This window comes from Saccostrea cucullata, unplaced genomic scaffold, assembly GCF_032062105.1.
Source record: "Saccostrea cucullata isolate Sc308-1 unplaced genomic scaffold, CSIRO_AGI_Scuc_v1 ctg446, whole genome shotgun sequence".
Classification (NCBI taxonomy): Eukaryota; Metazoa; Mollusca; class Bivalvia; order Ostreida; family Ostreidae; genus Saccostrea; species Saccostrea cuccullata.
The window spans coordinates 62620-77804 of NW_026932574.1; the positions used below are offsets into that span (position 1 = coordinate 62620).

The 15185-nt window shown below is 35.3% G+C and overlaps 1 protein-coding gene across 1 annotated transcript; it reads left to right on the forward strand.

Annotated features, from left to right (window-relative positions):
* Window positions 1-1241: 1241 nt before the first annotated feature.
* On the forward strand, window positions 1242-15084 carry LOC134235449 (uncharacterized). The gene is given in 19 exon segments (XM_062717586.1): window positions 1242-2348; window positions 2721-2862; window positions 3125-3540; window positions 3711-3894; window positions 5363-5406; window positions 5550-6222; window positions 6781-7111; window positions 7203-7286; window positions 7600-9936; window positions 9939-10088; window positions 10338-10528; window positions 10666-10720; window positions 10814-10874; window positions 11169-11267; window positions 11386-11535; window positions 11628-11746; window positions 12078-12236; window positions 14507-14628; window positions 14911-15084. Coding segments are annotated over 19 exon segments (6384 nt in total). The 5' UTR covers window positions 1242-1368; the 3' UTR covers window positions 14998-15084.
* The last annotated feature ends 101 nt before the right edge of the window (window positions 15085-15185 follow it).

The following is a 15185-nucleotide window of genomic DNA, read 5'->3' on the forward strand; positions in this document are numbered from 1 at the left end:
TGGTTTAAAGAACATGCTTTTCTTTGATCTTAAAATTGAAAAATAAAAATTTACAGAACTTTTTTCCACCTGCTAGGAAATTTATTTAACTTTTGAATATATTTTCAAAATTTATTTAAAAATGGAATAAAAAGTAATGAATATTTGAAATAAAATTTATGGTAATTATACTACCATATAAATCAAAATAGAATATATTTTAAATTTTAAATCATGATTTAATTCTCAAGCATTTAATTCTCTACTCTTTTTTCACATAAAAAATTACAACAGTTAATTCATTTAAAAAAAAATATATATATGAAAAAAAAAAACTTTAAAAAACATAAAAAATTATATCATTAGTTCATTATTAGCATATAAATTTAATTAGGTCAGTAGAACATCAGCTTCTAGTGTAACAGAAGATTAATTTTTCACCCTAAACATCAAGGGACTAGCAATAACTCTGATTGATTGAGAGAAAATAGTGGGCTATTCACCTATAGATAAATCAATTATTCAGTAAACTCATCTCTCTCTCCCTTTCTCCTCTCTCTCTCTCTCCTCTATATAGGAGGGTACAAAGCTTTTATGAATTTCACCCATCTTGTCAATTTCTGACCAAGAAATTTGATGTCATATATTTCATAAACAAAGGTTAGGGATAACTGGTGTTGCATTTAGATTGTGAAGACCACAAAGCATATAAGGAGAATTGGATACAAGAAGGCCTAACGGCAGGTAACAGATGGGATGATTTTGCATTCACACCTGCTGCAACATTATTGACTTCTTTTCTGCATGGTCTTATCCTGCTCGATGATCCATGGTCATAGGATGAGTAAGATTTTGTTTTTAGATTTTGGGAGAAATTATGTTAGGAAAGCTATTAATTCTTTTTCCTTGAGTTTATGAAATATGGAATTTTTCAAAGAAGTTCAGGTAAGTCTAAAAATTATGTAATCTATATAATGTGCAACAAATGTTTCTCAGTTTATAGTAGACAATGTTTTCAGGCAATAAGCTTTAAAATCCATCACATTGAGAACTATTTGCATAATACATAGATCTGTCAATAACTGATTCTTTAGTTAAGATTAATTTTGAGCTTTAGAGCTCAGATTGTGTGATAGCGCACCTGGAAAATGGCGAAACAGAAATGTTATTAGGGAGATATTCAACACAAAATGTATGGACAAAGCTATTAAGTTGTTAACTTTCCAGGACCTTATTAAAGGTGTCATATGAAACTTTCCAGGCATTGAACCATATTATTCGATTAGAAAACCATTCAGAAACACTGCCTTTTGAGCCATTTTGCCAATTCTTCAGACATTATTTCTATTTTACAGGCAAGATCCAGAGGTACCAGTTCATAATACGAAGATGGAAAATGAAGTGAATGATCTAGACTACTTGAATGACATCATCCCTTATAGGTGTCCGAAGTGTAGAGATGAGAGGAAATTTTCCTCCCTCTCCGATTTACGTCTCCATTTGGAGAAAAATCATTCTTATCAAGTGGGATATGTAAGACCTCACACAAGGACACAGGTCTTCGATGCCAAATCTGTAAAAACTAAACAAAACACCTCTATCAATAATAAGGGATTTCTGAGAGAGGAGCCACCTTCTTCCAAGAGTGGATCCTTAGATGGAAGATCTTCCCCTCTGCTTCAGAGCTTCAAGGAAGATGCCAGGATACTTGAGAGTGAACTCCAAGCAGCCAAGGAAGCTGAAAGGAGGAACAAAATGAGACTGAAGAATGGCGAGAGGGAGAAAATGGATGAATCGGGCACGATCCATAATTTACATCACAAGTTAATGTCGTCTAGAAGTCGGCAATGGAGGGCTGAGGAGGCTTTGTATAATATTGACAGTGTCCTGGAAAATCTAGAAAAGTCTGCCGAGAAGCGATTCCAAGATCAGAGAGGAGTTATCAATGATCTTGTCTCAAATCTAGACAACAGGGAAGAGCAGTTAAGTCAGGCTAACACAACACTTCAATGTTTGCAGAGAGAACGACAGAAATTAATGAGAGAAACACAAGAGATGCTTCAACAAAGTGAGATCAAAAATGAGAGGCTTGTATTGGAACTTGAGAGAAGGGATGATGTTTTACACTCCGTGGAGGGCCAATTAAAGGCCCTGAGGGCCAAAACTGAGGAGAGCATCAGACGGAAAGACAATGAGCTGTTAGTGACAAAGGATCGTGTTCATCAACTGGAATTGGATAAGGAGACTTTGGTGAGGGATGTTGAGGAGTTATTGACGGCAACTGATAGAGACAATACAATGTTAAAACAAACACTTGATTCCAAAGAGAGGCAGCTCAGACTGGTCAATAATGAACTGCTTAAAATCAGGTGAAGAATTTTATTGTTCTTATCTACTTTCATTCATTTTCTTATCTGGAGTATTTTTCAGTTGAAATTTGTTTTGATATTTAGAATGTGGCTATTTTCAAGGGGAATAACTCTTTTGAATACTGTAGAACTGCTTTTTTTTTCCCAGTGAGGTTTAATTTATGCAATGTACATGCATGGTATTAATTTTTATGTGGAAATTTGTCCCATTGTACTTAAAGTTCATATAAGGCATATATAAGTGGCAATCTAAGAAATCAACAATATAATTTTTTCCTTATAAATTTAATAGAAATTTTGATATAATCTGAAGAATTATGCCCCTTGAAAGACTACATTTACTGTATCTTTGAGAAAGACATTCTTTCTTAGAACTGAGCAGTCTGACTTAATGGATGAGAGTATGAAGCTGTATGAAGCAGCAGAGAGGGGAAATCAGAAATTAGAGAAAGTCATACAAAGCAAGGACAGTAAGCTTCACCAGGCTGAGAGTGAACTCTTCAGGATAAAGAAGGTAGGAGAAACAAGATAAGGCTAGTCAAATGTATGCCCTGTATACGTAGATCACAGGAAAAACCCCAGTTGAACCAGGAATTTAAAAAATAAATAAATGAATTTAAACAATTATCATCCCATCCCCAAAAAGTAATGTCTGAATAAAATTATGAAAACTGAGCAAACTACTTATGATTTTAACTTGTGAGTTACAAAGGTAGACCTAGATTTTTTTCATATGGTTACAAAATCTATTCACTAAGAAACACACATCTTCATAGGTGCAAGAGAATTTAGTGAGTGAATCCCAGCTTCTGACAGAACAAGCTGACAGTCACAGCCAGGCCATGAGGAGGGTCCTAATAGAGAAAGAGGGGGTCATCTCCTCCATAAAGCAGGAACTGGGGAGGGTGACAGCAGAGAGGGACAAGCTACTGCAGACAGTAAAGCAAGCGCCTGTCAAAGTCCAGGCCTCAGAAGGAAATAATAGGACTGAGGCTCTCAGCTCTCTAAACAGGAATGGGACAATTAAGGATCATGAACAGGAGGTGCATAATCAAGGGGATATAACTCTTCAGAATTCTGATGAACACATTCAAAGGGACATAACTCCAGCACAACATGTAAATAATTTAGAATTAAGCAAACTACAATCTGTACTTGAGGAGAGGCAAGTTCATTTGGAAGAAAAAGAGAGGTAAGTCACACTTTTTAGCCTGACTGGCTTCTAGTATTTTTTTCTAGCTCAGATTGTAAAAAATACATTCTAAAGTATAAAAGCTTATTTCATATTAAAAAAAATAATCTTTAACAATAAAATGTGTAATGTGATCAAGATCTTTTAAAATGCTTTATCCCTGAATCCAGGGAGCTGGAATCCTTAAAGAAGTTTATCAACACTACTGCAGAGAAAGAGACAGTAGCTCGTAAGAAGCTGGAGGAGTTTATCAGTGAGCTGATTGATCGAGCTGACCGAGCTGAGAGGGAGCTGGACATGATGAGGAGAGAGGCCAGGAAAACCACCCACCAATCAGCTGATGTACCAGAGAGGGTAAATACCACTGGGGCCAGAAGCAGACTTTGATCTTACGTTATCACTTCAAATACTAAATTTGTTTTTGTATGCATATATAGTAATTACGTAAAAATCAAATATATAGAGAATAATACATACCCTTTTCCATATCACATCCTGTCAAAGTCCAGGCCTCAGAGAGGGGAAAGGGCTGATATTGGTCGAGGGCTGATACAGGACCCTGTGGAAAAGGGTATGTTTTATTATATTTATTACATACTTAGTAATAAAATACAGAACACATTCAGTTGAGAAGAAAATAAGTAAATAATCATGCATGTACACAGTTTAATGTTTCATACGATTTGGGTTTGTTTCTACTTCTATTTCAATGCACTTGATATATTATTTGAAAATAATCTATAGTATTACATGTATTTGTAAATTAAGATTAACCTTATTTTCAAAAAGTTAAAATTAAGAGAATATGAACCCACCAAAAATTGTGTATGATCACAAGTACTGTTATTGTGGTTTAATTTACTAAGGGTGTGATTTTCACAATTATCAGCCCTGCAGGGCTGATATGGATTTGCAGGGCTGATACATATCAGCCCCGCAAATATATCAGCCCTGCAGGGCTTATAAAAGCCATATCGCATATGCAAAAAACCTGTATTTATTACTAAGTGTGTAATAAAGAATGTTACTGATCCCTGTGGTAAATACATGTTCATGATCTGTTTGTTGACATGCATTTCTCCAGTTAGTGCCAATGTTTTGTATATTTATATCATACTAGTGTTAGTGTATGCTATGCTGTTAAAATATCAAATATTTTCGTTTTAAAAGCATGACAGTTTGCTTGATAGGGCGTGCTAAAATTTTGTATGCTGATTATCATTCTTTCATCGATTGGATGTTTGATTTCAATAGAATCAATAATACTTTGCATATGAAACACAGAACACAGCAATACCACTGATAATAGTGACCAATCGTGTTGAATAAACAACAATTACATGTGAACAGACAAAGCAAGTTTTACTTCCTATAATGATGATATTGATAGAGTTAGGTACATAGTACAACAGAAGAAGAGTAGCCTTACTAATTCCATTCTTCAAATTTTCTTATACTTATTCAAAAACCCACCCGGTCAAATCACAACAAATATAAATACATGCTTTTTTTAAAACAGGAAACGAAACGAGCTTCGACTGACCACGTGTTGCTGGTGACTACAAAATACAAATGCCTTACTGGTAAACAACCCTTCAATATGATTGGCCAGTATTATCAGGGATTGTTGTATTCTGAGTTTCATATGCAAATTAGTATTGATTTCATTGATCCAATTGATGAGTAAAATGATAACCTGCACACAACGTTTTAGCAGGCCCCATCATTGAGCAAATTGTCACGCTGTTTGTAAAATGATAATACTTTTACGTATTTCTGAAGTCAGCAAGTTGCAATGTTAAACAAATGTTCCATTTTTTAGGATGTTCAGATTGTAATAGAAAATCAAAGACAGCAGCATTCTAGGTAAGAAATGGATAATTTCTCTCTATATTACACTCCGACAATGAAGATGCTGCAGAGAGTACTTCTACAATCTCTTTAATCTAATATTGATTTTACACTTTTTGATGAAACTCATGGATAAGATATAATGCAAAATCTTTCAGAATGCCTAAATCCAATCAAATAACAGCAAACTCTACACTTGGATCATCAACTGTACACTCCTCTCTGGCCAGACATCTTGTTGAGGCTACAGTTGAACCCTGGCAGAAATCCTTCACAGCACCAGCATCCAATCACAGCAAAGAACATCTATATCAGAGAGATTCTGAAAATACCACTGAAGAAGATATCAAACCTGTAGCTCAAAGAAATAGCAGGAAGCCAGTCCCAAAAAGAAGAAACAGAGCACATCAGCCAAAGGAATCAGAATCTTTTAGAGCATTACAACACCAGTCCTCTAATGACACAGGAGTTATGTCCCCTGATGAAGATTCTACAGAGTACTCTCCCTTGCCAACTGCAAAGTTTCCAGACAGGAGACAACAGTTTCAGAGAGCTGATTCTAACCAATCCTATGTTTCACAGAGACATGGTTGGATGGATCCGGATTCTGTTTTGTACAGTGAGGTCATGGATGACTCCGAGTTGGAGAAAATCAGTGTGGAATCTTTTAACAAGCTTCCAGATGAACTTCACCAAATCTGTGGAAGTGATCCAAAAGTGGTTTACATACCTTTTAACAGAAAGACAGGTCAACCCATCAAAATGGAGCCACACCGAGAAACTAAAAGTGATCTTGTGGGTAGACACAGAATGTGTTCACACACCCCTAGATAATTCACTGTGGTAGCTTGTTTTGGTTTCACATGCACAACATCTTTATTATGGGTAGGGTTTGAGTTTATTTTCTTTTTTTATTTTTGTTATCACATAATGTTTTTCCTAATTTGGAAATGCTTGTAATTTAAAAGATTTATGTGGCTTATTATAGATAATTTATCAATACACTGGTAACTGGTGCATGCTCAAACTTTTGCATGGTTTTATGAGTCACAATTTCAAAATTAAGTTTTAAACTTAGCTAATAGTATTGAATCATTAAAATTGTGGGAGCCAATCTTCATAGATTGCTTAAATTTTACAGGTTTGTGGTGATGTAATTTTGTACATGTATATTCTCTTGTATGTAAAGAAATATAACTTTGTAACCTTCATTTATTAATTCATGAAAGATTTTAATTTTTGGAGAAGAGGTACCCACAAAGTCCGCAAAAATTGAGCCAAGTACCACAAAATCTTATGATTCCACAGAAAACCAGTACTTTGTTAGCCTACAAAAATTCAACAAAGAACAAATTTAACAAAGAAATTTAGTTTTCTTTAATGTTTCAGAATACCCAAGAAAACCCTGATCAAAATCAATCCACGAATCAGCTTACCCAAAAGACCCTAAGCCAAGAAAAAACCCATGAAGAACAGACCTCTGACACTTATACAACAAGTCACACTGAATTCAAAGAAATTCAGCCAAGACAAAAGCTTAATTGTCAGAAAGAACCTAGTAGCTCTAAAGATAAACATAACAGAAAAACAAAATCCAAGAATACTTCTACAAAATCATCTAATCCTGGGAGTCATCCAAAGCAAAGAACTAGGGAGAATAGTAAGGAGAAAGTGACCATGAAGAGCATTGGGGTGATGGCTGACATACCATCGTTCCAAGGTTCGTCTATGATGCATGAGTATATTTAGATGGCTAGTATTATAGAAAAGAGAATAATTCTAAAAATTATGATGTATTCCTTGATTTTTAGGTACCAGTACAGAGTCAGAATCGTGTGAAGAAATGGAAATGGCTGATAATTCACTTTCTGATGTCAACTCATTTTCAGAAGACTGTAAGTGATTATTTTTATACAATGTATAGAATTCATAGATTGCAGATCAAGCTTTATTAAATTGAATTGCTATCACTGACATCAGTACTATAAATTATAATTATACTTGAACTAATCTGACACTGTAAACAATTTCATTGTGAATCCCAACCTTTATTTTCATTCCCATTTTGTTTCCATATGGGTGAAAAATTCTCCAGAGAGATGTTAAACAACATACAATCAATCAATCATTCCCATTTTACTAGTGCATGTAAATAGGTTTCACTGAATTTACATAAAAAATTAAAGAAATGAATATTAAATATTGCAGATCCCATGGAAAAACAGGATTCATTTGAGAAAGAAGTTGATGAAAATGGTATTATATGGGGCCTAGATGAACAATCCCACAATTCACTTATGGAATCCAGAAGATTTAGTCCATATGGGAGTGAAATGAAGAGTTCCTCAACTCAAGGGGGAGCACTCTTGGATGAGTCTGATTCGCTGGATGACATTCCTGTGAGAGATCAAACCAATAGAAATGGGGGATACCACTCAGAAGAAAATGAAAATGCAGAATTAAGCAGTGTCTCTTTCCACACATACCCACCAGGTAGAAAGCAAGTGAACTTTCAGACAATTTCTGGACACAGTGATCCCACACATTATGGGGGTTTCAAAAGGTCACACAAACACAGGTTCAATCCTAAGAATAGAGGTTATGATATTCTTGCCAATGATACAGATGAAGATGATTATTATGAAGACATTCAAAGATGGAAAGACTTGACAGCTGATGTAAACACAGATCTTCAGAGAGAGATGGCAGTGTCTTTTCCTAGGCTTCCAATTTTTTCCAGAGTAGGAAGACCTGAAAATCCAAAATGGCATTCAAGACAATCATCCACCAGATTACCAATGTCTACCAGATCAGACACATTTCTTAGTCAACAGAACTATTCAAGACAAAGAGAGGGTCATCCAGAATATTCATTACATTCTGTTCTACCCTTTGGGGAACCACCACAAAGAACAATGTCTTCACCAGGGCTGTATAAGAGGTACATTACAAATGAAGACATTCCACGTTTTCATAGAAATTTCCATTCACCCATTTCTTTGTCTTGGGGACCATCCTTCCAGAGAGAAAGATTCACCAGAAATGTTGGAAATAGGCTAAGTTCTAGTTTATCTAACCTAAACCAAAGAGCAGCTTCAGAACTTTATCCCAGAACTTCTGTCTGCAAGGATTCTACTACACAAACATGGTTGCTTGATAGACAGCTTACAGAAAATGATCTTCATTATATGAAGGAAATTTCTAGCTCTGTTTCCTCTTCTGATAAAACTTCTGCTAGAAATTCACATTTTGGTAGTCAAACACATACCTCTAATCAGAAATCAGAGTCTGTTGCTTCTTATTCAGTTGGGGAACAAAGCAGCAAAAGATCTACTCTGTTTGATGGCAACTCCTCTCCATCATTACCAAATGAAGACAAAATTAATAAGCAGCAAGAAGAGAATAGTGGGAGATCTGGGAAAGGCAATGTTAACACACTTCAAGGGGCTCACAGTTCTTCATCTTCTGACATTTCCAAAGATAGAGGGACCCCAAATGCTAACATTTCCAAAGAAAGACAATCTTCAAATACTGATAACTGTTTGCACACCCCTTCAGCATCTATATCCAGCAAGTCACACACTAGTATTGATGCTTTAGCTCAACAGCCTCCTGAGAGATTAAAACTTGGTTCAGAAAAGACTGAAAGTAAAATAAAAATAAAAGATGAAACTGATATAAATGACAGTCAAAAAACATACAACTCCAATACCAGTGGAGAATTGTCATGTACAAAGTCAGGTAAAAATGCAAGCACAGTAGACAATGATTTAGATCAAAGTCTCATTAATAGAAGATCAATGGTTGATGAAGAGACAAAGCTATTGGCAAAAAGTTTGACAGAAGATGAATTGAGTAACCAATCTTGGAACAGTATACAAACTTCTGAATCAAATAGTGATGCAAATGATTCAAAACATCTTGCCAAGAATTCCAGTGACTGTGAACAAAGAAAGATGTCATTTTCAGATTTTTCTGAATCAGACCATAGCAAAATTGGCAAAAGTGATGACAAACAGGGTCATTCTCAGTCATCCTCTTCCATAAGTCATTCCAAGTCTGAAGCTAATCCACCCAGTTATCATGGGAAATCTTACAGTAAAGAAGAAGTTTTGTCAAACAAGAATAGTGTTCAGTCAAGAAGTGCTACACCAAATTCCAAAAGTATGAAATGCAAAGAAAATAGTTCTCAGAGCTTAGAAAATAAGCAAAGGTTATCAAATAATACAGAAACATTTTGTGATCCTGATGCCATCAGTTTTTCACATGAAATCAAACATTCTAGTGACCATACAGAAGAAGCAGACGACACCTCAGCTATGACAGACCTCAGCATTGATTCCCATGTTGCTGACATAAGCAACCAGAGCTCTAACTTCAGCAATTTCTTCAAGAACAGCTCATCTGAAAAAGAAAAGGGAGAAAAGGTGGATGATCCCGATAAAGACTTGGATAGCCTTGAAGAACCATTGGGATATCTTCAAAAAGATGAGGCAGTTGGTAAAGAGACTTCAGAAAAGGAATATCAGAGAGATTTGGAGCAGAGCACAAGATGGCATCTCCAACATCAGACTTTGAACCCTTCTCCATTGCCTTTGAAGCCAAAGCCCCTGATTTCTCTGAGCCCCAGGAAACAGAAGATGAGGATGATTTATCCACACTGGACAGCTGTAGTGTAACCATCAGCAGCTCTGAAGGTAAAAATGCAAAATAAATACCAGTTGACATTCAGATAATACACATATACAATTTGACAGTATGAAAAAGTACCGGCTTGTCTAGAAAACATAAGCCTTATGATAAGGGAAATTACTTCATTGTTGAACTTTTAATGATTTTATGGAACTTCATCTCATTTTGCTCTATGAATCAATTGCAAAAGAATTTCCCAGATAAATTTCAAATCTTTTAAACATTGAAACACTTACTGATATTTTTTTATACAGGAAGCAGAGTGTTGACAAACCACAGGGAGGAAACCAGAAGGAGGAGACGGGCCCTACAGAACATTTTTGGATTCCTGGACACGGAATCTCTCCTGGTGGTGGCTCAGGTCTGTAGAGAATGGAAAAAGGTCAGTCGCAACCGGTCACTATGGAAACGGGTGGTTCTGGAAAACAGGAAGTGTTCATCCAAGGTATGCAAGGCATCCGAATTCAGTCATCTTTCATAACTTGAACACAGGAGAACTGTCAAAAAACTTGTGAACTTGAATTTATAATTATTGACTCTCATAATATTTTGAATTTATGTATTTTTCTTTTCTAAATTCAGTTTCTCATCAGTTTATCAAACTGGTGTAGCTCCATGGAACAACTGACTTTGAGGAGTAAGTTCATTCTATGTAACTTTATCTGATATTTATGAATTCTTGATTTTCATTACCCTCAGTATTGTTCATTCTTTTCTACACTCTTGGCAGATCTTTCTCCAAGAAATCAATGGCAAACAGAAGCAGATGATGTTTATCAGAGTTCCATCAGGTAAAGAAATGTAAAATTCTTCATTGTGACCTTTGATAAAACAGTAAGACTTGTCTAATCTGGTTCCAAAGAAATTGGCTGGATTAAGCAATATTCCGGATTAGTTAACATTTTGAACAGTTGAAACAACTGAAAGGGACTAAAAGTTTCCATAGTATTAGACAAGATTTCTGAATATACCAAATCCAAATCAGTCAAATTTCACTGTAAAAATATGTACTTTCTCCTGGTATGGTGAAAAAGTACTATGATGAGATTTCAATTTATAATGTCCATTATTTTGTTCATGATCAGAGGGAGTTTAGAGCCAGGATTAGAGCGACTTCTACAGGTGTGCGAGTCCTCTCTCAAGTCCATCTCAATAATTAGCTGTGGTGCTCTACTGACAGATAAGTAAGACATCTTCACTCTGGAGTTTTTTGACAGTCCTTTTGAGTTTGAGATATTGAGGTTTCACTGTAGACAATAGTGAAAAAAATTTTTCTAATGTTGAGTTATATTACTATTTCAGGAGTATTTGGTTGGTCAGCTGTTATAGTCGAATGCTTCAAAGCGTGGAGTACTTGTCAGATTTATTCCCCCTGGGACCTGACGTTATGTACGCCTTGGGAGCTGGGTGTGGGAATATCACAACCCTCAAGATTTCACCCATTTTTCCATGGTATCATGTACCAATTTAACAAATTTTAGATTTCTGATGCAATCTTTATTTCTGCATGAAAATTTAACCCTAATTTATTTATGCTGTTGCAGTGAAAATGAAGAAAAGTTTTCCAACAAATGCCTGCAGATTGTGTCTCAGTTTTGCTGTGACCTTGAAATTTTAAGCATTGGTGGATCCAAGATAGACATCAATGGACTTGTGCTCATTGGTAAACTGTCTGCAAATTATCTTTGTCTATTTTACTTGATTACTTTTAATGTGAATGTTCAAAATAGGTAAAAAAAAAATTAACATCAACATACATCATGTACAGTTCTATTTCACCTATACTAAGATAATTTCAAATCCTCGGATATCTAAAAGTTTTTTTCCCAGTCAAGTTTGAGAGAATTAACAAGGTTTGACTCTACATCTAATGACAGATTAGTAACAAAATCTACTATAAAGAGAGACATCAGAGAAGGAGCTATAATTAGAAATTACCATATTACAAAATCTGTGGTCCATAATAATCTTTTTTTTTTAACTATTTACATTAGCTAAGTCCTGTCAGAGACTACAGGAGCTGGAGCTCCATCACTGCCAGGAAGTGACATCAGATACAGCTGTCGCCATCTGTAGGCTGGGACTGAAACAGCTTCTGACTCTGTCATTTGTACACACACCCATCACCGCTGACGCTCTCAAGCATTTCTACAGTGGGTCAATTGTTATTACAGTGTACACAGATTCTAATTACTGTCTTAGCAAAAATATTAATTATATGTAAAATGAAATATATTGCATCCTCAATAAGATTCATCAAAAATAAAGTTACTGACAAAATTTTAACCATGAATTTTGCACAATAAATTTAATGTTGAATGTTTTATAGTAAAAAGTGTCTAATCTGACCCAATTCCCTGTGAATTCTGACAATTATTTTATTTTTATTTTACTATTTTCTAAGTACATGTACTTTCCACTTTGTAACTCATCTTCCTGTCTACAATAGCTTCAGATTGATTTTTTTAGGTCACCTGAGTAAACTGAGGTGACCTATTGCTATCCGTTTTCGTTCGCGTCGTGCATTGTGCGTTAACATTTGAACATTTTCAGCTTCTTCTCTGCAACCACAGTGAACCAATTTCAACCAAATTTGGCACAAAGCATCTATGGGTGAAGGGGAACAAAAATTATGAATTTCATGATCCCTGCCCCCCCCTGGGGCCTGAGGGGTGGGGCCAAAACCACTAAAATTAATGCAGTCTTTAAAAATCTTCTTCTTTACTCCTGGACATCAAGCAGTCAAACTGTTTGCATGATTGTAATCAGCAATGAGTCCTCTACCAAAATTGTGTAATTCATGGCCCTGGGGTCAGGGGTTCTAGTGCTAGGGCGGGGCTAAATAAATAGGTAGTGAAAATGCATTATAAATAAACTAACTAAGTGCATAGTTATGATGAGCAAGAGTGCCTCTACCAAAATTGTGAATTTTATGGCCCCAGGGTCAGGGGTTTTGGTGTTAGGGTGGGACTCTATTGATTATATCGTGAAAATACATGAATTCTTTGAAAATCTTCTTCTCTGCTCCTGGGTATAAAATAAACTAACTAAGTGCATAGTTATGATGAGCAAGAGTGCCTCTTCCAAAATTATGAATGTTATGGCCCAAGGGTCAGGGGTTCTGGTGTTAGGGCGGGGCTCTATAGATTACATGTATAAAGTGAAAATACATGAATTCTTTGAAAATCTTCTTCTCTGCTCCTAGGTATTAAATAAACTAACTAAGGGCATAGTTATGATGAGCAAGAGTGCCTCTACCAAAATTATGAATTTTATGGCCCCAGGGCCAGGGGTTCTGGAGTTAGGACGGGGCTATATAGATTATATAGTGAAAATACATGAATTCTTTGAAAATCTTCTTCTCTGCTCCTGGGTATTAAATAAACTAACTAAGTGCATAGTTATGATGAGCAAGAGTGCCTCTACCAGAATTAGGAATTTTATGGCCCCAGGGTCAGAGGTTTTGGTGTTAGGGTGGGACTCTATTGATTATATAGTGAAAATACATGAATTCTTTGAAAATCTTCTTCTCTGCTCCTAGGAATTAAATAAACTAACTAAGTACATAGTTATGATGAGCAAGAATGCCTCTTCCAAAATTGAGAATTTTATAGCCCCAGGGTCAGGGGTTCTGGTGTTAGGGCAGGACTCTATAGATTATATAGTGAAAATACGTTAAATCTTTGAAAATTTTCTTCTCTGCTCCAGGGTATTAAGCAGATGAACTACCTATATAGTTATGATGGACAAGGGCCCTAATCTTCCAGAATTGTGAATTTCAAGGCCCCAGGGTCAGGGGTACCATAGAGGGGGGGGGGCTGTACTTATATACTGAAAATGAATGAATGGTTTGAAATCTGCTCCTTGGTATTAATCAAATATCAAGGCCTAAGGGTCAGGGGTTCATGTGTGGTAGGGGCACTACTGATTATTGCTGAATATTACTGATTAGTTGAAATGCATTTTTTGTTCCCCTACCCTGCGTATGGGTATTAAGTAAACAAACAAAGCAACTGCTAAGTGTATTGTTATGATGATCAATGGTGCCTCTTTCAAAATTGTGAATGCCATAGCATCTGGATTAAAACATGAATCAAATTCAATCACTGGAAAGTTGTTGCATAATGCTCAGGTGACCTATAAGGCCCATGGGCCTCTTGTTCTGCATTACCTGACTAAATATCATAAAATTAAGTAACATAATATTTCATATTTGTTTTAAACCAAAAAAAAAAATTCTCCACTTGTATAGTAAACTCTTTTTTTCTTCATCACTAAAACCGACAGTTCAATTTTTTACCAGGGGGGATAATTCCCCTATTGATTAAGAGACATACGAAGAAAATCCACAGTGGATAAAAAAATTCAAAATTTTTCATATTAATTATTAAAAGAAACTCAATGAAATTTAAAATTTTGTCAGAATCCTGCAAGCACTTAAAGAGCCTCCATGTGGCTTTGTCAATAATGGACTTCCAAAAGGACAATTCTGAGAAAGAGGATGCCAAATTAAAGAAATGGCAGAAATTTGTCAAAGATATAAAGGTATGTTTGTATACAAGGTTACATTTGCCCTGTTTTATTCTGCCTTTTTTCAAATTTTGCCCAGTATGAAATTCACCTAAATTGGTTCTGTTGAAGAAATGATATTGTATGCTAAGTAATATTACTTGGAATTCTTTTCTTCTCCTCTAATGAGGCAAAAGGGAAAAATAAGAGGAAAAAAATTTCCAAGCACATGTAGGCCATTCAGAAAATTCCTTAAAAAAATAAAATATATTAAAGATTAACAGATTCTTAATGTTTTAAATTCTGTTTTCCTTTCAGAGCCTCGAGAAAATCCCAGGCCTTGGAAACATACTGAAACTCAAATTTACAACACACTTGAACAATGTGGACACGAACATTCAATAATATTGATATTTTTAACATTTTGATATATATTATTTTTAATATGGGACTGGAATTAATATGAAATTTCATAATTATTTTCCAATGGCATTTTTTTTAACATAAAAACTATCTATATACATCGTTCTTTGCACAAGAGTGAAATATTTATATTCCTCATATCCTTTGAAATTCTGATATATGTTGTATTT